A 27,664-nucleotide genomic window follows, 5' to 3' on the forward strand; every position below is an offset into this window, starting at 1 on the left:
ACTAAATTTGGAGACTGACTTCCCAGCCCCGGAGGAAGGGCCTTCTCCAAGCTAGAAGACCTGCTGCAGTCGAGGTGAGAAACCCGATTCCAATCAGTCCTGCCTTCAATTTTAAAAAAATTGTGGGGAGGAATTCTTCTGCTGATAGTAAAAAGACATACGAAGCATGCTTTCTAAAAATCCCAGGCTAATATGGGTAGTTCCCTTATTACCAGTTCTATATTAATGTAATACATAGCACTATTTTGCTTGTCACACCCACTGTGAATAGTTGTGTAGGAAGACAGCTATTAAGTACTAGAGACCAGTTTCCAGCTCTAAATTTAATAACTTAAAATGGTGTGACTGTCATCATATAAGCCCTCTGATGTCTTATTTGTTTTGCCCCACTGAAGTGATAACAAACCAGACTGTTCATAATCTTTCATTTTATTTCAGGTGTATCCCTAAATGCACAGGTGTAAAGGGTCCATGAAGCCTACAGCTAGACTATATCAGGTCTTCCTGGCTGCCCCTTCCACCCGTGGAAAGCAATGCAAAATGAGTGGGTGGGTGAACCACAATAAGCCTCTTGCCCTGGCACCCAGTGATATCATCAGGTGCAGACCCATTTTTGATTAGAAGCTCTATCCAGGGGGTCTGGAGAACTATCTCAAATTAGTCAACTTTTCCAGACCCCCCAGAATGTGACAAAATATCAAATATATCTTGCAGTTTCCCAGCATCTTTTTCATTTTGTTAACATCTTAATTGTAAACTCTCAATAAAACACTGTTTTAAAAATCAACATACATAAAATCATAATCTTTGGTACATTTCAGCTGGAAGTGATTTCTAGTTTCAAAATGCATATGCCAGAGCACCATTTCCAATATCAGTGCCACGTGGAGATCCCGGGAGGAAGGGAAATTTAGAGGACACTTCAAAGACCATCTCTTGAATATATTCAAGATTAAATTGCAAAGAAAAGCTGTGCATGTTATTGTTCTTTCTTATACTACATAATAACCAAAGATATAGATAGGGACCTTCTCATTGGCACCTCATATGTTCCTAGATGAAGGCCTGAATAGGGCTACTGGTGCACTTAATCGCATGTGTTCTAAACAGTTCACACAACTGCAAATTCACCCATATGTTGTGGAATATATGAGAGTCTTATCTGTACACCTGCTTATTCCCTTGCAGAAAGTGAACACACATATTTTGTAATTCTGTTATCTGTAAAGCACCTCTCAGAATTATAGCTTTCACCGTAAGCTACAGAGCAAATTCTAAAGGCTTTCAGAAAATCATAACTTATCTTATGAAGTGAAACTACTCCACAATGAACTCCATGCTTTCTGTCCATAGATAATCATATTTTTCTACATCGCCTTCATTGCTATTAATCTTGATTCCAACTCTAATACAGGGGTGGGGATCTTTATTGGTCCTGGGGCCAGATTGCCCCCTCTGGACCAATATGGTGGGCTGGATGACGTCAGGAGGGGCAGGGGCCCCTCCACTGATGTCATCTGCCCCCACCTCACCCGCTTACTGTTCTCTGTGCAGAGAGAGGGTCAGAGGAGTGGCTCCGCCAGGTGCCTGGCAAGTCGGGTGCCTTCTTACCTGGTGCAGGCTGTCCTGATGGGAATGGCATGCAGTGTGCAAAGGGGCACTTGGCCGGTGCTTGGAGGAGTGGCTGTGTATCTCCTTAGGAATCCCTGCAGGAGGGGTGGGGCTTGGGAGGGAAGCCTCTGTGGGCTGGATGGGGAACTCCATGGACCACATTAGGTCCTCAGGCTGGAGGTTCCCTATCCATGCTCTGGTGAAAGGAATGCAAACTGATGGTTGACTGGAACAGAATCCAGGTCAGCAGTGGGGCATTTTTCACGGACGAGGAGTGAGAACTCACCACACTTTGAGAAGATGACACTGTAGAAGATTCTGGCAGAAGGAAGTGCTTCTTGCCTGACTGCAATGACTTCATGTGTTTCCTAGGGTGGAAAGCAGTTAAATTGTTTTTAAAAGATCTTGGTTGCACTGGGACACATCAAAGCCCTCAGACCCTTCATGGCCTCCATCCTGTTTCCTCTACATCTGTAAGGCACTGGATGGTGTGTGAGTCTCAAACTTAGTATCAGCAGTCAGATACCTTAAAAAAGGGGGAGGTGCCCTGGTGCCCTCCAGATGTTTTGCACTAGAAGTCAAAACCCCACCCCCTGCCAACATGGGTTAGGGATTGTGGAAGTTGTTCAAAACATCTGGAGGACACCAGAACGCCCGTTTTAAAACATTACGGAACATTGAAAGATGGAAGTGGATCTTCCTTGCCTAGGACCCTTTTGCTGTGTTGTGAGAAAAACACTTTAAAAAATTGTTACATTGGTACCTATCAAAACCCTCCATGGCCTCCATCTCACTTTACCTTGAGCTCTACTGCTCTTGGGGCAATAGCTGTGTGTGTGTGCGCGCGCACACGCGTGCATGGGACCAATTGCATCGTGAGACCAATTGCATCGTGAGACCAATTGCATCGTGAGACATGGGACCAATTGCAACATGAGACCACATGAAAATCATCATCCATTTGCTGAGATAGCAAAGGTCTTGAACCACAGGGCGGCAGAAAAGGCCACTCTGTTGAATGGTCCTTTGCAGGAAGTTTCTCCTGTGTTGAGATGAAGGTTTATTGTGGAATCACCATGGCTCATTCTCTCACATTTTACGAAGTTCTACAAAACACTGACATCCATTTGTAATCCTCCTGTGTTTTCCCAGTGCTGCTTCTGTCTTTTTTCTTAATGAAGAAAGTTTTACTTTTTTGAGAAGTACGGAAAAGTAACTCAGTCTCCACAGGTATAGATGCCCTTAGCACTATTCTTCCATCTTTTTAAAGGGGCATTCTTTTGAGGTGGGCAGTGACTCTCGGCCAGACGAACCTATCATAACTTAGCACACATTCAGCATAATCTTTCCAGTGGATGCTACTTTTATCACATTTTTTAAATCGATCTTTTAAGTAGGGCAGCTATTGAGTTATTTTCCAAAAGAATTTCAAGATAAGAGTGAAATAGCACTTAATGAAAGAGTATCATAGCAATACAGCCCTATAATGCCGTGTGTGTGTGTGTGTGTGTGTGTGTGTGTGTGTGTGTAATGGTTAAATAAATACACCTTTCCAGCCACCAACATTTTAGCAAGGTAATTAATGGTGGTGACCAGAAGTAATTTTCTCATCATTTTTTAAAATTCCCATTATAAGTATATAGCGCTATACCTGTATAACACTATTTGAAAGTGTTTTAGCAATATTTAAAAGATTGATTAAAATCATAAACAGGTGAGAAAAATGGCACCCATTGCAAAGGCTATAGTTAATGTGTTCTGCGCTGTGATAGGTTCAGCTGTCTGATAAGTCACTACCAACATCAAAACGATGCCCTTAAAAAAGACAGAGGAGTAGCACTAACAGCACTGGTGTGGAGAGAACATAGTGGAATATCCGTACTATGTGGATTCTCTGATACTGTGGAAAGTCAATTGCAATTCTGCATGTAGTTTACAGCAGAAGTGAGAAGACGGTAGATGTCCAGATGTTTTGGACTTCAACTCCCAGAAGCCCCTGCTAGCATGGCCAATAGTCAGGAATTGACTATTGGCTGGGAGTTGAAGTCCAAAACATCTGGAGATCTACTTTTTTGCCCACACCTGGCTTACAGCAGAAGAGCAATGATTTCTTAGTGCCAGGTGGTATCTGGAAGCACCCATTTAGCTGAACAGTGTAGTTCTGTAAAGGAAGAGAGTGATCAGCATGGGAAACAGCTTGGTGTACTGATTTCGCAAAAGCAGGGAGTACCCTACCCCATAGCACATGGCTTGGAAGCTCTTAAAAACTCAGCACAACATTGGAGGCAGGAGCAGCCCAAGATGTTTTGCTGCCTGAGGAAAAGCACAAATTGTCGCCCCTTCCCATTTCATGTACAAAAGCTGACTGGACTGGCAGTTTAATCTTTCTTCAATCCTGGCAATGGGACAGTGACAATGGGGTAGCTTAGGGGTCACAGGGCAAGGTGTGCAGCACACAGCTCTCTCTTCCAATACCTTGCTGCCACCTCCCAGCATCTGCCGCCTAAGGCGACCAACTTACTCTGCCTAATGGTAGGGCCGGCCCTCATTGGAGGAAATTGAGAGAATGCGACGGAAAATAAAGAGTCAGAATGAAAACAGAAGAAAAAGCCAACATACAAGTTGTTGGCAGATGGAGCAAAATGAAGTATCAGCTAAGAATCATAGTTACTTCCGAAACTGAAATGGAGGAGGGAATCCCCATCCAAATGGGAAGGAGCAAGAGGAGTGTACAAGCTCACAGGGTACTCCCAATCACCCAAACATGGTTAGGCAATAATCAGTTTTAATTCTGCATGGGGCCTCTATAATCCAAAGAGAGCCAGTGTGGTTTAGTGGTGAGAGTGTTGGAGTGGGAGCCGGGAGATCTGGGTTCTAGTCCCCACTCGGCCATGGAAGCTCACGGGGTGACTTTGGGCCAGTCACAGACTCCCAGCCCAACCTACCTCACAGGGGTGTTGTTGTGAGGATAAAATGGAGAGGAGGAGGAGGATAATGTAAGCCACCTTGGGTTCCTCGCAAGAGGAAAAAAGGCGGGATATAAATGTAATAATAATAAATATATCCATACCTGTAGCAGACTAAGATGTTAAACACATAACTGGTGCATGTAACAGAGGAAACAACAGTGGTGACAATCCAAACACCTGTGGAACAAGCAACCATCACATGTATTTAGAGATCTTTTTCTCTAGCCTCCACAATACCACCCTAGCAGTATTCTAACCTCATAGTCATTAGAAAATATAAAATGATCTACACGCTCCACAAATATTTTTTCAGACTTTTTAAAACAAATGTGCATGGTAAATATTACTAAATGGTCTTCTAAATGTTGCTACTGTCTGGCCACCCTGAAATGCTGCAATCTCTTATATTTAATCATTCAATTAAAATTCTGCATGGGGTCTCTATAAGGACATTCCCAAACTTCAACACGGGCTTGATTCTTCAGGACAATCTGCTCAGGGAATATTTAGATGCCCCCCCCCCCGCCCCCAGGCCACATCATATGCCTTGGGATTTGGCCATGCTAAAGCAGTAGGGGTTGTCAACATTCGAAGAAAGAACTTGCCTTTCTAAACATGCAACACCCCCACCAGCAAAAGCAGCAGCACGTGCATAACTGAGAATGAGAATGGTTCCACATCCCAGTGGTCATGACAGTTCACGTAGAACAGAACTGGGAAACTCAGGCCCATAAACCAAATCTCACACTCTTTCCATCTGGCCCCCAGAAAATCTTCCTCAGCTACACATACTGTGTCATCTCTTGATTTGGCCTCTTAATTTACTTTTAGCCTGGCCTTTGACTGAGATATTAGGTTTATAAGGCATACATGCCGAATCAGGGTCATGGGCAATCTAGCACAATTGGGAGCAGTATGTAGGAGAAATGCAGTATTCCTGCTCTGTTCATTTTCCACTGGACACTTCCTCATTGGTGCCAGTAAAGGAGGAAGGAAGGGGACAAGACAGAAAACATGTGAACATGTCTACTAAGAAAATACCTGCATGCATATCTGTGAGAAAGAGAAAAGGAGAAATGTTGGACTTATCTGTGAATTTCTCTTCTTCTTGAGGGAAGGAGGGCAGCTAGCATGGTGAAAGGTCCCTCCTCCAGGGCCAGGAAGGCAGTATCCTGGCTTGAACTGCAGGAGGAGGAGCTTGACCCCTAACTCACCAGATAACAGATGACTGAGATGAGATCCACTGCTAACACTGAACTAAAATGGGGTTGGGGGAGGGGGACGACTGCAGAGAGAAAAATGCTGAGAATCAACATGAAACATACAATGGTCATGTTCACATGACACCCCAACCCATGTGGGTGACTTGCCATGCACTGTGGGTTGTTTTGTGAACAAACCACAATGTGTGGTTGGTGGGTCTGCCAGACAATCGGACGCACTGATCACAGGGAGTTGGTTGTTCCCTCCCCTCTTCCCCCTCAGTTCTCCAGCTGGCTCCACCTGGCATCGCAGGGGACCCGGTGGCAGAACCCATCTTGTCTGCCACCAAGTCCCCTGCTCCACCCACAATCTGGATTGCAGTTGGAGCCCCTTTCCCGTTGCCAGGGGCAGCCCCTTCAAAGTGCCCAAACTGAAGTGCTGTTTGGCTGCCGCTGCCACCTCAGCTCCCGCCAAGCCCCCCGTTCCCACTCAAGGATGACTTTCTGAATGAGATGGACTAGTGGATTTAGCCTTGTCTGCATAGCACTTGATGGCCCTGCAGACTTCCAGGGCATGCCATTCTTTCATGGGACAAGATGGTCATGGGCAAAATGAGGTTAGGACAAGCTCTTGCACTCCATGGAAGAATAGACTGATTCTTGGAATAAAAGATTGATCAGGCTGGAGAATATGCTTTTCTTGTTGAAAGATGCATAGCTCTTTTTCAACTGACAGTGACCCAATCTGGGTACACAACATGCCAAGGTGACCACTATCAGGTCAACCATCATCAAGGGGCCCATCTACATGGGAGGTTTTCTCTCATGCTGCTGTGACCAATCCACAGCCCACCAGTTGCATCCCTGTTGAAAAGCCACATTTTGTGAAAGGCCCTTTACTCATGCATATCTGTGAGATATGCTGCCCCTTCCCACCCCTCCCCATTCCCTCTTTCCCCCCATTTGCAACAGGGCTGTTTTCACAATAAGTGCCCTCCTTTTCCCGTTCATAATATCAGCAGCCCTGTTTCATACACAATAGTGGAGTACCCAGTTTGTACGTAGCGCACAATAAAAAATAAACCGAGCAGAAGGAGAAAGAGCAGACAGCCTGTATTTCGCAGTGGCGATACACCTACAACTTTGCAGTCGCACGATACACCTTCAACTAAGGAATACACAGATAGGAAGGGGAAAGGGTGGCCAGTAAAGCAAGGGAACATGGGCAGGGCTGGGAACAAGCGTCCCCGATCACGGAATCACGCTGAGTCACCCCTTCAGAGTAATGCAGCAGTTTGCTTTTTCCGTTCACAAATAGCAGCCTCTGATTCATTCATGTCTTCCCTTCAGAACAGTCCCATGTGTGTGATTTTCCTGTATGTTTGTGGGGAGGAGGAGGAAGCTTAGTTCCAGTCGGGGGAGGCAGCAGCCACAGTAGCCCCCACTGCTGACTCCAGAGCACTAGCAGAGGGAGGCAATTCCAGCCCTTTCCCTCCGTGCAGGACCTAGGTGCTTCTTGTCTGCCCGCCCATTGGCCTGTCCCCAGGCTTCAATTCTGCTGGTTCACAGTCGGTGGATGCGAGGGGGAGAGGTGTAGGGTAAACTATCCGGCATTACTCATCTCTTCCATTAAACTTCCCTGAGCAATGGAGCATGGAGAGGGGTGGGGAGCAAGCCTCTCTCATTGATTGAGCAGCATCTGTGGGGTCGATGATGTTCACTTCTACTATGGGACTCTGCCCATTCAACTGCAAAGTAAGGTGGATTACAATGCAGTTTGACCTGTGAAAAGCAGGTTTTAAAGTTGTGCTTACTCCACATTTTTTGCTTCGTGTGCTCCTGACAGACCAAAGCCCTGTTCCTAAGATGTTCTGTTAGGATAGGAGAAAGACTCGTTCCAAAGAAGCACTGAGGGCCACGCCTACATGGAGAATTGACTGAGAACGACTAATGAGCTCTTTGTCCATGTGACCGGAAATCCATCTCTTTGAAAGATGGAGATAGTGACCTCCATATCCTTGAGACAATGGAGTTGGGAGAGAGAGCAGATAAAGGTTGGCATCCAGCTAAGGATACACATACGCTCCCTCTCTTCCTGGGGAAGGTGACTGGAGCTACCAAAATCTTGGTGAAGACCCTGAGAGCTGTTGAGAGGCTAAAGGACAAGTCACAGAACTAAAACTGTTGGTCCCCGTTACTAAAATAGAGGAACTTGCAAAAATTCCGTAAGATGGGGATAAGCTTTGATGAGATCTACTGAAGCCAAGTGGTTCCCTTTTCGGAGACAGAACTGACCTGACCAGAGGGTCTACATGTGAAATGTATGCTTAACTAGGTTATGGTTGACATGTTATTGATCAAGACTCCCCATTCACTTTTCAATGAAAAATATGGTAGAATCCAGGATCCTTCTCTTCAGCAACCAGTTTAATTAACCTGATTTCCTGAAGGTGGAGATCCACTCTTGTTTAGCAACATTGCTTGCCACGGATACCGGTAATTCCCTTTGGTAATTTCTGGAAGTCCATGGATACCATTTGCTGGATCTCTTGATCACTGGTCAGGATCCTCCAAGCATCTGTGGATTCTGTGAAGTGACTGTGGACTACGATGCCCATGTTGGTGGGGAGAAGACAGGCACGAGGAGTTGGGTTTTTTGCTGGAGCACTGAGAGAGTGAACCGAATTTGGGCTTGTATTTCTCAGTCTTGAGCATGAAGTTTCTCAGGGGATTGTGAAAGATGAAGAGGGCTCAACAGATTGAAAGGAATGGGAGTGCTTAGCCTTCTTTCCCTCTTCCTTTACTGCACTGGGCTAAGCTTTTTTTATCTTCTGTTTCCACCAAACCACGTCCACAAGTCTCCAGAGCTTAAAGCCCCCAAAAGGAGCATGTGCCAGGTGCGGTTTTGGCTTGACATCCACTCCCCAGCTGTGGAATCAGTGTCCATTTAGTGGTGTCAGAAGCCAAGGAGCACACCTCACCCTGTGGAGGCTCCAACGAGGCCTGTGGCAGAAAAGCTGTGATGAGGGAGACCCGGCAGAGATTGTCCCTGATTGTCTCAAGGTTACCCTTTTCCAAATCCTTGTTAGCCCGAGTGAAAGCAGCCCTGGCAAGGATGGAGGCAGCGAATGCGGCTCCAAGAGGCATAGCCTTGAAGCAGCTTTCCCCAACTTGGCTGGGAAAGGCTACCTTAAAGTCTCTGTGGAGTGCTGGTCCTGAGGTTGTGTCAATCAGTAGGGAGCTCATCTGCATCTGAGGGAAAAGTGCACTCTCTAGGGCATCCGCCTTAGGGATAGACAAGTCTTGCATGGTATCCTCTGGAGAGAGCTGAGATCTGGCCCAGGAGCAATGGGGGGACTCGGCTTTAGAGAGGTTTAGCCATTCCTTTGGAGGAAGCTGTTCAAAGCATCTCTGGAATGGAAGCGAGGGAGTTCGGGGAGAGGCCACTGGAAAGGCAGGTGCAGTCCTGGTGGGGTTTCCCCATTTTGCGATTAACTGCCTGCTGTCTCCACTGTGCTGGCCAGGGGAAGGGTGTGATCTAGACTGAACAGTGCTGGAAGAGAGAAACCCAGGGGGAAAATGTTTGATTGCTTGCTCCCTGTAGGTTCTTTTGCCTTTGGGCTTCAAACCCAAGAAACCCTCTTCAAAGAGGGATCGCTGGGGCGTGTGGGACGTCGCTGGGCCCAAGGGAGAGAGGACCATCCTTGCCACGTGCTGCAGCCTCCCCATTCCTGAGTCGGTCCAATGGCATATGATGGATACCCTCTCTAGAGTGTAAACTAGACTGGCGCCGAGAGTAGCTGGAGCATCTGGGCCTGCTTCATTAGTTATGTTTATGGGAAGAGGGAAAGTAGTGCTTCTGCTCCTATTCCTTGAGTCGCCATGGGAACGGGACACTGAAAAATGTATCCCCTCAGGCCATGGAGCCACCAAGCTTGTGACCAGGATGGAAAGGGGAGAGCTTCTCCCCAGATTCCATAGGAGGAAGCGGGAAGGATGTGGCTGAGTAAAGAGCCTTGGAAAGGCAGTGGTCTATAACAGAGCTTGGTTAAGTCTATAACAGAGCTTGGTTAAATGGATTCCCCCTCCATAATCCAGAGGAGTGGGAAAGTGATAGGTCCCCTTGTTACCCTCTTGATGGATACAGCTTGTGCCATGGGCAATCTGGAGGGGCAACCATGACAAGGGCTCCCTGTGTCTTCTGCATTGTTGGGACTCTTGGTCCACCTCTGACCAGAGCATTCAGCCACAGGATCGGTAGCTGCCAGCTCCTCTTCTGAGCCAGGACAGGGCTGAGGTGAATTAGCTTGAGTCCCAGGAGCCGACCCAAAGAGCCAGTGCGATGGTCAAGGTTGCTGGGAGCAAAATGGGGAAGGTGCCCTGCAGGGCCATTCTGAATTGCCTCTCCATTGCCCTAAGGCTGGGGGGGTGGGGGGAGAGAGAGAGAGAGAGCGCTGAGACAGGCCAAGAAATTCCCCTCAGGGTAAGGCTGAGAGATGGGGAGACTGGGTGGGGGTTGCCTCTGTGCTCCTGGTGAACAAGTAAAGGTTTCCTCTCTTTTTCGTCTTTTGTGGGCCTAAAGGGGCAGGCTCAGCATAGAAAAAAGGCAAGCTGGGCTGAAGCCGCTGTGACGAAGGCAGGAAGTTGTCTATGGAGCAAGGGGGGAAGATCCTCCTCCTCTGGCTCACGCTTGGAGACTGCCTTCCTGGCCCTGGAGCAGGGGGCCTTGCCAGTTGCCCTCCTTCCCTCAAGGAGAAAAAGGGAGGGTGTCCAAGAGCTACTGTGCGCTATTCACTAACTAGCAATGTCACATTTCTGTCCAGGGCAAGCACGGGGAATGTGCGGTCCTCTAGATGTTGTTGGACAACTCCCATAATCCCTCACCATTTTCTGTGCTGCCTAGGGCTGATGGGAGTTGCAGTCCCAGACATCTAGAGCAGCCTTCCCCAACCTGGCACCCTCCAGATGTGTTGGGACTGCAACTCGTATAATTCCCAGCCAGCAACGCCATTGGCCACAAGTTCCCCCTCCCTGGCCTAGGGACTCCGTTGCTGAATGCCTTCTCACCCTTCTTCCTATCCCAGCATACCTCCCACACATAACAACATTATTTCAGATTTAGAACAACATAAAATCATGTTTCTACCTTCTGTGACATTAACAAATTCTATCAGAGCACTGACAAGTTTCTTCATGCTGTCAGATAAATTAGGTCCTTCAAAGAATGAGATCATTCTGAGTGATGGTAAAAGGAAAACCTTGAAAAGAAGGAATTCGGTTGCAACAAACTGAGGACAAAGGGAAGACAACAACAATGTCAGGTTTGAATATCACAAAGGACCATGATAGGATAAAACAACGTATTAAGATTGCCTGGGCTAAAAGTACAGTGAAACAGCTAGGTATTTGTATATCTGGAAGTAACAAAGAAATTATTCAGAAATAATGTTGTCCCTCTTTTGAATGATATAAAGGAAGATATTTACAGCCTTCCCCAACTTGATGCCCTCCAGAAGTTTTGGACTTCCCATCTCCATCAGCCAGCCATCACCAATAGCTTATGGTCAGGCATGATGGAAGCTGTAGTCCAAAACATCTGGAGGATACCAAGCTGGGGATGGCTGTATCATGGGATAGACTCTCAGCTGACACTGTCTTTAATGGCTACAATCAATACCGCTAGAGCAGCAATTTAATGCTTTCAGTGAGAATCAATATAGTTTGGTTTAAGGAGAACAAGGGCATATTGCAGCAGTGGTCTTTTTGTTCTGGATACATCATTATAAACTTGGGAGAAGTTAAAGACTAGAAGTATTCCAGGCACATCCCCCTTAACTTCAGTGATCAGGCCTCCAGTATTGAATCTGGCCTCCATCACATTGATACTAGGTTCTAGCCAAGCTGCAGATCTGAGACCAGTGTCCAGTAGACGGTGCTTAGGCCAGCTGACTCCCAGTTCAGTCAAAGCAACAATTAGAATGCTTTCACTTCAGCAGCAGATATACTAGCAGTTGTTTTGGCCCAGAACTCCCATCAGCCCTAGCTAGCATAGACAATGGTGAGCGATGATGGGAGTTGTAGGCCAAAACATCTGCAGGGCCACAAGCCTCCCACCTCCTGCTATATGACAAGCAACAATCATTTCCCTGCCAGAGAATGATGCCATGCAGATCCTTTACTTACCACTGGGGTCTCTTGGCACTTGCCAGGCTCCCTGCCCCTCCCGGTGGTTATTTTATTTCTTAAGATTCGTTTTAATTACATTTTACAAAACACAGCGGGAGAAAGGTTTCTGCAAAGTGAACTGCTGCCCTCTGGCACCATCTTCATTTGGGTTCAAAAGAGTGGTTTTGTGGTTTGGAGCTCTGACCCCACCTCTGCCTTGTCTTGGGAAAGTTACTTTTATTTTCGTCTCACCAGTTTACTTCTGAAAAATTGGTGTTTTGTGACCAAGCACAGCAGCCATTTATGAATGAGCAAGCTGCCCCCGTGGCATCATTTTGTGAGAGTGCCCACAGCACTCTCAAAATTCCAAATGTGCCCACAAACCCAAAATGTTTAGGGACCCCGACTTACCATATAAAGGCACATGATGACAAGCACAACTGTGCTGATTATTCCACTTGGGAATTTAAAGTAAGGGTCCCATTCATACAACTTCCTCCGAATCCAGGATTTCTGAGATGGCCTGTTGGTAGACAAAAATATATAGCAGCTGTGTGACAATAAAAAGGGATACTGCAAAGCCATGTTGATTGCCGTGAATGGTCGTGGAAAGGAGCCCTTCTCCCTTCCTTCCTCAAAATTTCAGAACAGAGAGGACTGCCATCCCTGTGTTTCAATGGTTGGGTTCACACAACATGACAACCCACACTCAAGGTTGAGTGTGGGTTGTAGCTGAACCATGAATTGTTGAAATGTGGCTTGTTGTGTTGTGTGAACTCAGCTCGGCTAACAAACCATGATTTGTTAACCACAAATAACCCACAAAGAGGACCCATAGCTCGTTGTTGGGTTGTGAACTGTTGTTCATGGTTAATAAACCATGATTTGTTAGTGCTGCTGGGTTCCCACAACACAACCCACAGTTCAGTAACAACCCACACTCAACTCATACTCAACCTTGAGTGAGGGTTGTTGTATGAATCCAGTCATTGTGTGAACTTAGCCTCTTTGTTGTGGGTGCCTTTCATTCTCTGTATAAAGGGTGGCATATGAAAGGGTAGCTATTCGTCAGGAAACACAGACTGGGGATGGGGGAAGGATATTAAGGGTCAATGTGCTCCATTGTTTTATAAAATGACTTCTGCATAGATTCTTCAGAGCAAGTAGAGCTGGCCCAGCGTTCACAAGCAATGAAAACTCCTGCACCCGACCTTGTCGTTCCACAGTGAATGAGTCTAAGGACTCTTCCCTGTTGCGTGTGTGTGTGGCCAGAGGGTAGCTTGCTCAGTTGGGGATTGTCATCAGATCTGACATGAAAACATTCGGCAGTGCTCTTTTTCAGTTGGAACAGTTTGAAAGAAAAAATGCCCCAAGAACGGAACGATCCTCACTGCAAAGGGGGCTTCCTCAACAGGTGCTGGACATGTTGCGCCTGATGTCCCTCCATAAAGGAAGTCTCCTCCTGTGTGGGGGAGAAGAGAACAGTCAGGTACGATCCCAGGAGTTCCACCTCACAGTTGCAAGACTCGACACTCGCTCAGCCACACAGTTCTAATTTAGGGAAACAGATGGACTATATTTATTTATTATTTATGTATTTGATTGTATTTCTAGAAGGGGGGAAAACATACTTGGGTGCATCTGCCACGCACAGCACAAACCTGCAAATTCTGTTAGTCTTTGCTGGTCACATAGCTGACGGGACGCACTGTGGGACCAGCGCAAGCAGCGCAGTTTGTCTGGCTGGCTTCTTGCTCAGGGCACAGCAGTGATCTGGGACAGGTCTCACACTCTCACTGGTGCACTGTGGCACGCGACCACACTGGGAACTTGAGAAACTGTCATGTGGATGTGCACTAAAACAGGGGTGGGCAGAAGGTAGATCGCCAGATGTTTTGGACTTCAACTCCCATCAGCCCCTGCCAGCATGGCCAATGGTGAGGAATGCTGGGAGTTGAAGTCCAAAACATCTGGAGATCTTTCTGCCGACGCCTGCCCTAAGATAAGGGAAACCAAGCCAAACAAGGGACAGTAAGGATGGCACAGTTTGACAAGAAGGAAACAACGGGTGTGTCCGGATGAGGCTTTTATTATGCCATCGTCCTGCCTTGTTCACAGAATTTTATGGGAGAGCCCAGATGACCTCGTCTTCCATGCAGCACCCTCTCTCGTTTTCCCACTGCTTCCTCCATCTATTTTGGTGGAAAGACTGAATTGCTGCATAGTGCCTTAGTATTGGTAGTGCTAAATAAGTAGAGTCCTTTTAAAAATTAATAGCAGTTATACAAAAGGTATATTTTATATAGCAATTGTAGTTCTCTGTGTAATCAGGAAGTCTTTGGGGAAACTTGCAAAGAAGCTTCCAGGAAACTCTGCTGGGGGGTTAAAAACTGGAGGAAGCATGAAGGAGTCAGGGACTGATGACATTTGATTTTGGAAATTTGGCTGCTAAATCTTCCAAAAATTATTTTATGCCAGATTTGGAATGTTACCATTTTGTTCCTAAACTGGCAGACTTTAAACAGAAAAGCCAAATAAGCAGGTGAGAAATGGATAACATTGTTGGAGCTGTACTTGTTTCTTATAACAGTGTTGTTAATCTTCAGATTCCTCACTGTCCTTTTTAGGTCAGTCATTGAGGTCCAATTTTATTCACTGGATTTCAACATCCAGTCTTCTTTCATCTTTTTTTTACAGTAACTAGATATATTTCCGCTTTGAAATATAGTACAGAATCTAGAAGGTCTGAAAAAGAGGCCTAATAGGAACAAACCCTTATCACGAAATACTCACATTTACAGAATCCAGCCCATATCGAACTCGTAGAGCTTTCACAAAAATGAAAAAGAATCGTCCCAACAGGAAAAGCTGGCACACCAGGGAAGGCCATTTCAGAATGATATTGTTATATTCTCCCACAATCTACAAACATGAAAGTAAATTTATCCAAGGCACTTGCACACTATCCACCGTACTCCCTGATACTCTGCAAACTACGCTTCTATAATAATGACAGAGCATGTGTGCCTATGAGTCTGTCTACCACCATAGCGCCAAGACCATGAAACCGAGACACATTGGCATGCGTACTAATGGAACCCTAGGGGTGTGCACCTCTGGGTTATTTTGTTTTTTTATGTATTAATTAATTTGAATGTGTCCATGTGGTTGAAGGCTGCAGTAACATCTTCAGCCATTAGGAGCAAACACCTGTAACTCGCACACAGCTCTGCTGTGCTTGCAGCTTGAAGTCAGGGGAGATGAGTAGGCTGAAGGGCAGAGTTATACAGCTGCTCCCTGCTGTGGGGCAGCCCCCCCCCGGGGAATGGAGTGGGGAGACCCCTTTCTCAGGAGGCTATAGGGGTGCGCCATGGCAGGGCCATGCCCAGGGGTGCCAGCTGCCATGGCTTCGCTCCGATGGGGCGAGCACCATGTGTCCAACTCTGACAGCTGTGTAACTTTGCTTGAAGGCTTCACTGCGTCGAACTAAGGGCTATTCCAGCCTGCGCAAACCCTGCTATTAATATTCCAGCGCACAGATTTCACAGCTGGCAGTGGCACTGAAAAGAGGTTCCAGGGCTAATGAGCCTTGGGGATAAACTGCATATTACAGTGAAGCTTCACGTTAACTAGATGGCTACTTCTCCACTGGCAAAGAGTCCTCAGGAGGGGGCCACTCACAGCAGAGAAATGGGGGGGGGCTTAACTCTCTCCCTCAAGCCTCGTTTATTCCCAGCAGGGGGTTATGTGTTTGGGATGTGTCACAGAGAAGGAAACTGTAAGAATTAGATAAGATGCACTGATCAGGCTGGATATAAATGGGCGAATGTCCCTCCACTTCTAAGGAGCATTGTCCCATGTAGACACCATTTAGTGATCTTCAGTTCAACCCAGACACTAAATGTGCATCAGCAAGGTCAAATTCAGATTTGCCCTACCATCTCTCCCGCTAAGAGCAAACTCAGCTGGTGTGTGCTGACATGAATGTAGCCAAAATGGGACTACTAAGGAATAAGAGGGAGGTATCACCACGCGTGGAAGAGCTCCATGGTTTGTAGAAGTACAAAAAGGCAGGGAGGGAAACCTACAGCAGCCAAAGTAGGCAACCTGAGCAAGCAACTCCACCATAAAAAGTCCGATCAGTCCGATGAGGACTGAGCATGCTCAGTGGCCATGAATGCTGGTGCTGTGGGGAGCCAAATGGAGGGAACAGAATGGAGTATTCCGGAAGATGACATGGAACCCGGAACAGGAGCACTCCACACAGCAAGTTTGGATTCTGTATTAGTGTACTGCATCTACTGACACGAGGGCAGAAAGGGACTTGTATTCGTGACTCAGGGGAAGGGCTGTAGCTCAGTGGTAGAGCACGTGCTTTACGTGCAAAAGGTCCCCAGCTGAATCCCTGGCATCTTGAGGGAGTACTCAGAAAGACCCTTGCCTGAAACCCTGGAGAGTCAGTGTAGACAGTACTGAGCCAAATGGACCAATACTCTTTTTTTAGTACAAGGCAGCCTTCGCCAACCTGGCCCCCTCCAGATGTGTTGCACTGCAACTCCCATCGTCCCCAAAGGATAATGGGAGATGTAGTCCAGCACATCTGGAGGGGGCAGGCTGGGGAAGGCTAGTACAAGGTAAACTGTGGGGAGCAAAGCTGTAAGCTGGAATCAGGTAGGTGCACACGCAACTGTACACACCGCACATATTAACAGTGCCCATACGGCCAGCAGCCAGGCGTAGCCAGCAGCTGCATTTGGGGCAGGGCAGAACCAGCAGGGACCAGCCTGCCCCCTCTGTGCTCGATGAAGCTGCGTGTGCGTGTGCAGGTGGGGCCATGGGTGCAGCCCTCTACATTGGCCCTATCCACAGCCAGCTCCCTTGTGCCCTGCCTGTACTTCCAGAAGCAAAGGAGCTCTCCGTGGTGCTCTCTCTTGCTCATGACACACAAGGCAACAGTTCTTCCACAGGCTGCAACCTTACATTTATTTCATGCTTTTCTTATGGGGAGCTTAAGGCCACATACATAGGGGTTCACAGGTGGTTCCACCATCTAGGCATGGACCAGACCCAGATCGGTTAAGATTTCTGTATCTTGCATCTACCGACTAGGCCTTGAAGCCAAAATATCCATGATGAAACTACTGTAACAATCACATATATATGCACTTACGTCTCCTTTAGGGCACTGTACAATGTCTGTGACCATGACTGCCAACCTGCCAAAAAAAAAATGCTGGAGTTACTAGGTTCCTAAGACATTCGTAGGAGCCACAGGATATGTGCTTGTCCTTTTGTGATGCCAGACCTGTGGTGCAAAATCACCACCCCACAGTCCTCTAACTGGATCCACAGTGGCATCTCTGCCACCCACGCAGTGTCCTCTCCACATTCTACACCAGAGATGCACAACTTTTTTGGCCTCAAGGGCTGCATGCAATGCTGGCTCAGGGCCACATGCACATCTGCAGACACAGCTTAGCAATCCTGCTACAGATCACTTTTTCCTTACTGCTAGCAAAGAAATCTCCCATCAGACTCACCAGCAGCAGCACTCAGAGGGAAGGAGTCACAGAGCCCTGGAATACACTTCCATTTTCACAGGGATAGAGCATCCTCTCAGAAGGGAAGTCAGCGCAGCGACTTCCGTTCTAAGAGGATGCTCAGTGGGAAAGTGGATGATCACTGGGGCGGGGGGGGGAGAATTTATTTTATTTATTATATTTATATCCCACCTTTTCCTCCAAGGCGCCCAAGGTAGAGTATATGATCCTCCTCATCTCCATTTCATCCTCACAACAACCCTGCAAGGTAGCTTAGACTGAGAGCCAGTGAGCTTCACAGATGAGTGAGGACTAGAACCCGGATCTCCACATTGGCTCTCAGTTGGCAGCGGCAGGACTGGCAACAGTAGAACTTGCAGTGGGTACAACTACTACTGCAGTAATTTAGCGGGGGCAGGGTGATCAGCAGAGGTAGTGGAAGGGTCATGAAGGGCACACATGCAGGCTATGGGTTGTCCATTCCTGTTCTATGTGAAAGCAAGTCTTTACTAGCAACAATAAAGTTACAAAAGTGGGGCTGAGCATCAATTTCCCCACCTGTCCCCCTTTCCCAGGGATTTCCTTCCAATGCTACCCTCAACTCACTGCGCCCCTTAGCCAAGCCTCTTTCCATGGGGTCCCTAACAATCCACATTCAAGACTTTCCATCCGTGTCCGCAAGAGGGGAGGGAGGGGGAGAGGCTACATGATTCCTCCTTCCTGCCCCCGCCTCCCCCTCCAATGCTCCCAGAAAGATTTTTTTATCCCACTACATGGTCTTTCCATTTGACAAGGCCTCAGGCCATGGCCTTGCCTTTCCCCATTTGTGTGTGCGCGCACACGTGATAAGGGAGGCATTTCTAAAGGGATGCGCGTATGATGAGGGAGGCATTTCTAAAGGGATTTGTACAAATGCTTCCAGTTTTCCAGCAATAGCCAAAACTTCAACCTTAATTGACAGTGCATGAAACATTGTGTAGGAAACACTGCACCAACCAAAAAAGCAAGGAATGAAGGTCTATTTATTTACCAGTTTACCCAACTGCCTTTCAGATTGTGGTTTACTGTTGCAGTAAAAACCTAGTTCACTAATGCAATGAACAAATATGTATGAGGTACACCTAAAACAAGCAAATTGAGATGCATACAGTTGATATAATTAAAAGTTATACAAAGAAAACAGTTCCCAACCAATATGGGCCAAACCAAAAATTTCTATCATGTAAGGTGGCAAAAATTCATTGATTTTTTGAAAGGTCTATGTTTTTGGATTGTATTTTCATATCATAGCCCATTCTGACAAGTTGCTTAAGCTTTTTATGATGTCATCAAGATGGCCAAAGCCATCTTTTCCTAACTTTTTAAATTTAAGCTGTAATGTGTGAACAAAGTGTCTGATTTAAAATTTTAAAAATTTTGTTGTAAAGCTACTGAATTATCTTACAAATAACTAATTGTAATAATGGCTTTATCTGTTACCATTTTGTAGTATATGCCATATATCAAGGAAAAAGTTACATTTTCCCTCATTTTTATAGTTTACTGCATATGATACATTACCTGATTGAGATATGCACCTAAAGGGTATTACATAACTGTAAGGTACTCTTTTACTTTTCTGACAAGCCATAGCTTGAGTACATTCATTTTGATATACCATCATTAGATGCATATGAGCAGATCCACATTTCATGTAGTTTTACCCAGTGTATGGGCAACAGGTAACTTAGTGCTACTGCAAAGAAACAGCTAGTAGTTTTGTGAGTCCAGCAACTGTCAATATGCATATGTTTTTATTTACAAATGTTACAAACTGCTACCATTTAATCTTTAATTCAATTTAATTTTAATGTTCATCACCACTGCAGTCATCTTCTGAGACCTCAAGCTCAACTGTAAAGTCACATCTATTTTTTTCTGGTTGCTACATGACTGTAATTTGCATGTAGTGACGTAAGAAAGTCCATTGGATGGGCATAAACAGTTTGGCAGTTGACAGGAATGCACACACTTACATGACAACATCTCCAAAACTGCAACTGGTGCTGCTGGTTCATGCATCCAATCAATGACAAAATTGACATCTCTGTCATCCATCCATAATCTTTTGGGCTAGGTTAATGTGGCTGGTATTTAAACTGCACCTCCAAATTCCTGCCTGGAAACCGGCCCTAGGAGTGTGCGTGAATAGGCAGTCATTGAATGGTGGAAGCTGACTGGACTCCACCTCTACTCGGCACAGTATGCTACTCGGCATAGCGTAGGTCATTTACAGAATTGGTGCAGATGGCTGGAACACACAGTTGACATGCGAATTGCTATAACTACTCAAACACCTCTGTAGAGATTTCCTATGACTTCCCTAACTGACTGAACATCTCCTGGTAGGAGTAGCTCCTGTCCAATTGAACTTGTGAGTTTGCTTATATCAATGAATCTTGTGCAACTCCTTGTTCCACCTTTCACAAATACCCCCAAATTCTGCTGATCTGGGAAGATGTGGCCTGTATCTGGATGGGGACTAAGGGTTTGTTGGTCTTGGAGAAAGGCAGAAAAGCAGGTCCCATGGGATATTGAGGCCTTGCACAATGCAAGAGGAGCTGCAGACTTCTTTCTGGCAAGCCACTGTACTCTAATTGCCTTAATTCCTCTGTGTTAACACTTTCAGATTTCAGATCTTGCCTCAGGACAACAACCACTGAAGCCCCGACCATGAAAATATTTTATGCTGATTTCTAATCTCCCTGTTTAAACCAAATGGAAGGAAAAATAAAGAATTCAATGTCTTTTAAAGACCCTGAAAACCCAGTATTGTGTAAGCAAGCATGCCTACATGACCCTTTTGTCACCTTTGTTTAAGACCTTCACCAAAATCCCCCTGGCTATCTTGCTCACTTGGACCTGTAAAAGCCAGAAATATGCACCCATCCACTCCCATATTTTCCTCACATCAGGAAAGAAAGAGAATCACATTGTCTTATTTCTTCCCTTAATGTCTGACACCTAAAGATCCATTTTCCAACTTCCATGAATAATCTTGGAAGAAAGACTTGTTTTATTCTGCCTATTAAATCATAGAATAGTAGGGTTGGAAGGGGCCCACAAGGCCATGGAGTCCAACCCCCTGCTCAATACAGGAATCCAAGTCAGAGCATCCCTAACAGGTGGCTGTCCAGCCTCGTCTTGAATGCCTCCAGTGTAGGAGAGCCCACCACCTCCCTAGGTAAGTGGTTCCATTGTTGTACTGCTCTAACAGTCAGGAAGATGTTCCTGATGTTCAGCCGGGATCTGGCTTCCTGTAAGTTGAGCCCATGATTCCGTGTCCTGCACTCTGGGATGATCAAGAAGAGATCCTGGCCTTCCTCTCTGTGACAACCTTTCAAGTACTTGAAGAGCGCCATCATATCTCCCCTCAGTCTTCTCTTCTCAAGGCTAAACATGCCCAGTTCTTTCAGTCTCTCTTCACAGGGCTTTGTTTCCAGTCCCCTGATCATCTTTGTTGCCCTCCTGATCATCTTTGTTGCCCTCTGAACCCTCTCCAGTTTGTCTGCATCCTTCTTAAAATATGGTTTTAATGTGGTTAAAATGTGAGAGAAGAAGGATAAAAACAGCAACCCAAATTCGTAGAACAGGCAGTGAGAAAAAGAAGGAAAGAGGACTCCTTCCATCCTTTCTGCTCAGAAGAGCAATCCCCCTTTTTCTTCCCTCCTTTCTCCCCTTTTTTCCCAGAGAAGGAACTCAACAGAGCTTCCCATCCCTTCACAAGTCAGCAGATAAGGGGAGGTAAATCTTTGCATCATTTTCTATTCCCCTTCTCCTCCCTTTCCCTAATATTCCACCCAATACCAAACTCCAGAACTCCTCGACTTCAGCTCTTTCTCCATCCACTTTCTCCCAAAACTGTGCATTTGCTCTAAAACTCTCTCTCAACCCCCCCAAAACAGTCTGTTACTCCCCCATTAAAAAAATATCAAGCTGAAAGTTCCTTCTCCCCCCCCCACTCCATTTTCTCTCCCTTCCTCCATGATCAGCTACACATACGATTTTCTATGCATCCCAGTGTACCTCCCTTCCCTGTTGACTTTAAATGCTTACCTTTAACCTTCTGAGTGTTAAATGTATGATTCTAATTCCCCAGATGTATGTATAGTTCTAATTCCCCTGATGTATGATTTTAATTCATTTTAAATCCTTCTTTAATAAATCAAATAATTGCTTTCAAAGACCTTGTTGTGGTCTCTAACTCTCAGCTTTTGGGGGTATCAGGTTTTCCTAACCGCCCAGAGTTCAACTCCAAAAGATCCCTCATGTATGTGTTTGGTTTACATGTATGTGATATGCATGTCCATGTAAATGAAAGCATACTTCATAACAATGGTATTCACCTGCAAAGCCAGTACATAGAACCAATACATCAGTGTCTTCTGAAATGATAGTTGTTGTTACTGATGATAGTCAGCAGTACTACCACTAGCAGCCTGTGAAGTCTGACTGCATGGTTGTACATGTGACCTTCTATTACCCCTTCCATTGTGCTGGCCTGCCCCCACCCCCAATCATGGCTCCCCATTAAAAGGGGAACTCGATTTGTTGTCATTTCAGAAGACACCAGAGACATACACCTTTAAAAAAAAAACATAATGAAATGTTGCCACCTTACATGATACTGATATGTCAATTTTCAGCTCTTGGCCTATGGGCTAATATCAGATAGATATTAGTGGAGAATTATGAGGTCAGACTCTCTTGCCTTAGGTCATTTGCTCTGGCTTCTTCCCAATGTTCTTCCTGACTCTCTGCCTTTTTATATACATATTGTCTCTTCACTTTCTTCTTTTAAAAAGCTTCTATAAAACCTACATATTCTGTATTGTCTGTTCTTTATTGCCTTTTCTTCTATAAAATATTTAATTCAGAATCCATTTTTCCATAATTCCTTTTGTTTGCTTTCCTTCTTCCTTTTTTGCTTCTGTCCCCTTACCTTCCTATTGTATTGGTTGACTTTTGATTGTGAGCTTGTGACCTGGGAATCATCTTTTATTGTTCAATCCTCATAATTATTTGTGCTTTATAAATAAAATGTGACACATAAAATATGACAGTACATGTGTTAATTTGCTTACCAATGCCAGGATCACTGTGTTATCCCCCACACTGCTTTCTTAATGGTCACTGTAACTATTTTGCTTTTATGTAATTGTCACTGTCTGTGGATTTCACTTCCCTCTCACCTCACTACTCTCCTTTCCCCACCCCCCAAACCATGTGTACATATGCCTGCCACTTTAGGATTACACTAATGAAGTGGACTCTAGTTCACCAAGGTTTACACCACAATAAATGTGTTGGTCCTTTGGATGCCACAGGACTCTTGCTTGATTTCACCACCAAGCGATTACCCATTCACCTCATCATGGGCTACTATCTGCTTTTAAGCAGTAGCACATTGCTTATTCTATCAACATCTGCTCTTCCCATATAATAATAAATGGAGGTTCTTATTAACTAAGTGCTGTCAACACAAACAAGGATGATTCTGTATGTGATGGTGTCTTCTCATCACCAAAAGTGTGGAGAAAGCAGAGGGTAAATTGTCCTGCTGCAAGTGCTGCCTGACCAACATATTTTTGGGCTCATTGTGTTCTTATCTCTGGCAACTGTGATCTAGCAGGAAGTGCAATGCAACTGTGATCCACAGTGCAATGCAAACCTCCTGAGAAGTTGCAGTCATAACCACACAATACTGTGAACCCTGAACCATTCCAACGTAATTTCTTCTCTGGCCACGATTGCTACGATGATCACTACGATGCCCTTTCGTTCTCTTGTGATGAGATGCCTCCTGCAATCCCTGCCATGCCCATGAGTATCATTATCAGACCAGAATCCCCGATTAATGTTCTGCTCACCAGATCGCTGTGTAAAGAAAGCCTAACATGGCTCCAGTAATCACATAAGTTGTCGAAAGGCAGACAAAGAAAGGGTACGAGGAAACGCCGACTTCGATGGCTATGAGGAGAACCCAAAACACTGCAAAAAGATAACATGTGTTTATTCTGTTCTCTGACAGTTTTAAATAAACCAAAGTTACTCCATATTGAGGCCTAGCATTTTCCATAGGATAGCTTACTGCCAGTCACTTGAAAAAGTTATGCCCTGAAAACTGATAAATGCTGTTTCACCTTCAAGGCTTTATTCTCACAGTGGCTAGGGAGAAGAAATATACAACCAATTACCAATAAGAAATGGCCATACACTTGTGATAAACTGGTTTTGGCTACAATTACACTCACTCAAAAGGATCAGACATTCCTAGTCAGCCCAAGCTCCTGGTTCTTGCCCAAACACAACACCAATGGAAGCGCACCCCAGGGTATGAACCTGCCCTAACACTATGATTGTCAACTGAGGCCCTCCTCCAGGTGCCTCCCCAGAGGGAAGTTCGGAGATTGGCAACAAAGGAGAGGGCCTTCTCACTGGCAACCCCCCAATTGTGGAACTCTCTCCCCATTGAGGTCTGCCTGGCACCAACATTGTCATCCTTTTGGTGCCAGATTAAAACTTTCCTCTACTCCAAGGCATTTGACTGCATATGATAAGGTTTTAGCCGGTCCTGAGATTTTTATTGTTGAGTGTTTTAAATTGTTTTGTAAATGGTTTTTTTATATTATGTTTTAGATTGTGTTTTTAGGGTTTTAATCTTTTGTGAACCTTTGGTAAAATCTTTTGTAATAATAATAATAATAATAATATTTATTATCATCAATAATATGCGTTATTAATACAAGAATGATGATGATAATAATGATAATTTCTCCCCCCTCTCCCTTCAAAATGGCAGTCACAATTTCCAAGGCTGAAAGTTTGGGGCTTCTGCACTAGCACAGACACACAAGTGTAGCGTTCAGGGTGTTCTCCACATTGCTCCTTCGAGAAGGCTTCAGAGTGCCAAATGAGCTCCTGCACTGTCTGGTCAGATAATGGAGGAGGAGGAGGAGAAGGAGGGAGCGGAGAAAGTAGCTCATCCTCGTCTGTGCTGCTGTTGGAAGGATGGCTGCTGAGCGGCCAGGTGCCTGTACTGAACCTGCGGCTGCCACCTCTGGGAGGCCACAGCTGGCCAAACCCTCAGCTGCTTTGTAAACGCAGGTAAGAGTTCAGAGCTGGCTGCATCTGTGGCATGGATAAGGGAGAGGGGATCATTCTTCCTCTCTGGGGCAGGAAACGGGGGGCGGGATTGAGGAAGAGGTGTGTGTGCTAGATTAATTGAGGGGTGGAAATGAACTGAAAAGATAGGGTTTGGGGAGGATCTGGATGTTAAATTAATTGGGGGTGGTTAAATCAGTCAAAGAGGAATTTATTTGGGGTGGGATCTGTGTGGGAAATTAACTGGTTTGATTTCTGTAAAGTGGCTGTTGTGTGGTAGCAGCAAATGTGGGAACAAAAAGGTTGTTTGCAGCCCTGGCACCACCTCTGACCTTGGGCAGTTCACTCAACTTTATTTAGTCCCATGGTGGGCAACATTTTGAGATTGGGGTTTCATTGGCCCTCGCAGAACCCTTCAGGGCCACAGAAGTGAGGTCACAACAGACACCCCCCCGTCTCTTACACACACACACACACACACACACACACACACACAGTATTTCTGAGAGGGGGGAAAGGTTTTAAACTCCACCCCCACCTGCCACCGCCAGCGATCTAGATTGCTGTTTCCCTGCTGCTATGAGCTACACTTACCCTTAGCCCAGGCAGGAAGTTCCTCTGGGAGGTAGTCTTGATCGAACAGGAACATCACTTTATCTGCAATAACTCCGAATGCAAATCCAAGTGACCAGCGGTTGCTGAATGAGCTGACAAAATCAAAAGGTCTGTAAAGAAATAAATGAATCCTTAAGACTCTGGGGAACAACAGTGAATTCATTAGAGTGGTTATGGGCAACCTGCAGCCACCCAGAAGTCGTTGGACTACAATTCCCATGATTCCTTACCACTGGCCATGCTGGGTACAGCTGATGGGAGTTGTAGTTCAGGATCATCTGGAGAGCCACATGTTCCCCACCCTTGCCTGAGAGAGTACGTTCCCCTTGCTTCAGAATGATTAAAATCGTCTTTCATCAGTAAACCTGGAAGAATAGATGGTGATGGGAACTCTTTGACTCCACCCCTTTGCTACTTCCAGGCAAAACCCCACACTTCAGCTTATGTATTGTTACGTATTGCTGCTCACGCTTCAAGGGGCTACAACTGCTGAAGCTGAAACCAAGGAGGAGCTACTTGATTAGGGAGACAAGCAGCAAGCCGTTTGAGAACTGCTGTGTTGAGGGGCCCAAAGAGTGCTCCGGCTAAGGCTGATCCAGATGACGGCCTTGCGCCAGCCAAAACAGCACTGTGCATGGACACGGGCCGAAAGATGTCAGCGCCGCCCCCTTCCTGTTCCTCCAGAGTGGGTTCTTCCAAGCTACGCACACACACGTTTCATGCATAGCAAGGACTGCGCTGGATCCATGTGGCCCTGAGTTGGAGGGAGGCACGCTCTGGCCTCTGTCTCTGGCCCAGGGACCAAACGCCCCTGGGCGGTCGCAGCCCCTGCCTCCCAGGAAGAACTTCATGGCAAGAGGGGGCCAGACCAGCCTTGTCCACGGGCCGGAGAAGGAGCTGCTGCTCCAGTGCTTGCGTTTCTCTCCTCTCCCCAGTCCTACACAAGCGTCCCCTTCCACAGCTCTCACCCTCCTGGGTCGATCCAGAGTCCGGCCATGATGGAACCACACACCCTCGGGCCTTTCACAGATTAAGGTATGGGCTTGGAACAGCTCTACTGTCACACCAAGGGTGTCTGCCCGAGTCGGATGCGCCACGCACACACACCACACCTTAGGGTGCTGGTGGTTCTTTGTGCCAGAACGGCGTTGCATTTACTCTACAACATCCTGGCGTCAGCATCTTGGGCCGGATGGCAACTTGGACAGCCCACTGGAGGAGCCCTACCCAGGACCATCTTGGAAGCACTCTCCCCACCAGGCCTTTGCCACGACAGGATCCTGCAGCCTGCACACAAAGACCGTACCCAGGGCCAGTGTGGAGGTTTATCCTTCCCTGACACAGCAGAAGGAGATGGCCCTGTTTGGGTGGGAAGGGCAGCACCTTATGCAGGATGCTCAGTCTGTCCCTCCTGGAAGCACAGAGGCAGATCTGGAAAGGTGACTACTTTCACCCAGGGGTGGCCCTTGCTGGACTGGTGCATTTGTCTTTTTAGAAGTGACTTAAAGCTGCAGCAGGAAAGGTATTCTCCAACTCACGTCAACACCCCGACACATCCAGTGAGGCCGGGCAATTTTTCATCTAAACAACACCTTCTTGCTCTCCTTTCAAGACAGGCCAGGATTATAATGATGATGATCTGCAAGTACAGAAGAAGTACCAAGAGGGGAGTGAAGGTATCAAAGATTTTTCAGAAACCAATGCAGAATAACGAGACCCAACAGTTCAGATCTGGAAATCTCCCACTAGCCCAGAACTTCCCCCAACCCCCTGTCCTCCAGGTGTGTTTGACTACAATGCCCATCATCCCCAGTTTCACACATTTTTGTCTGGAAAATATAGGGGATCATATTACAGTGGTATAATTTTGCATCTGCACAAACTCCACAGCACTGTAGAATGGGTAATGGTGGAGGGCCCAGTAGGTAATGGATTATACACCCCACCTTTAAATCAGGTGAGATTAGTGCTGCAACAGGCTAAACCAGAAGTGTGCTACAGTTATTATGGAAGCCCCAGAAATTGCTAAAACGCACCATTAAAATACACATCCACACACAATGGCCAGATTTGGACAATCAGTGGGGAAAAGAAACCACCGTGGCTTCTTCTCTCCGCCCCACACATGCCACTCACGTGCCTGCCAATTCCCTAATTACTCTTGCATGGCAGGTTATCATGGCGTTTGAACCCGGTGAGGTGGGCTTCCAAACCACCCAGCAACCTATGGCTTGTTGTAGGAGTTACAGGGTGGTTTGGAAGCACCTTGCCGGGTTCGGATGATATGATAATCCGCACCGCAGTGAGGGTAATTAGGGAAATGGCGGACATGCAGCAGCACACACAGGGCAGAGAAAAGAAGCCACGGTGGCTTCTTTTCCTCTGCTGATCATGCGAACTCAGTCAGTGGCTGGATTCA

At 46.2% G+C, this 27,664-nt stretch overlaps 1 protein-coding gene across 1 annotated transcript in view; it reads right to left on the minus strand.

Annotated features, from left to right (window-relative positions):
• LOC146352818 (stimulated by retinoic acid gene 6 protein-like) overlaps positions 1-27,664 on the minus strand; it is a 62,890-nt gene that overhangs the window by 20,557 nt on the left and 14,669 nt on the right. The window contains exons 3-12 of the mRNA XM_084834936.1: positions 26,784-26,884; positions 25,225-25,355; positions 23,397-23,517; positions 17,118-17,163; positions 14,741-14,869; positions 13,339-13,409; positions 12,359-12,470; positions 10,929-11,070; positions 4,682-4,757; positions 1,898-1,979 (exon numbers count right to left, since the gene is read on the minus strand). Of these exons, the coding sequence (XP_084691062.1) occupies positions 1,898-1,979; positions 4,682-4,757; positions 10,929-11,070; positions 12,359-12,470; positions 13,339-13,409; positions 14,741-14,869; positions 17,118-17,163; positions 23,397-23,517; positions 25,225-25,355; positions 26,784-26,884 (1,011 nt within the window). The remainder of the gene's footprint in view (positions 1-1,897; positions 1,980-4,681; positions 4,758-10,928; positions 11,071-12,358; positions 12,471-13,338; positions 13,410-14,740; positions 14,870-17,117; positions 17,164-23,396; positions 23,518-25,224; positions 25,356-26,783; positions 26,885-27,664) is intronic.

Source organism: Heloderma suspectum, chromosome 2 (genome assembly GCF_057233095.1).
Source record: "Heloderma suspectum isolate Gila_16-S chromosome 2, 16-S_ref, whole genome shotgun sequence".
NCBI lineage: Eukaryota > Metazoa > Chordata > Lepidosauria > Squamata > Helodermatidae > Heloderma > Heloderma suspectum.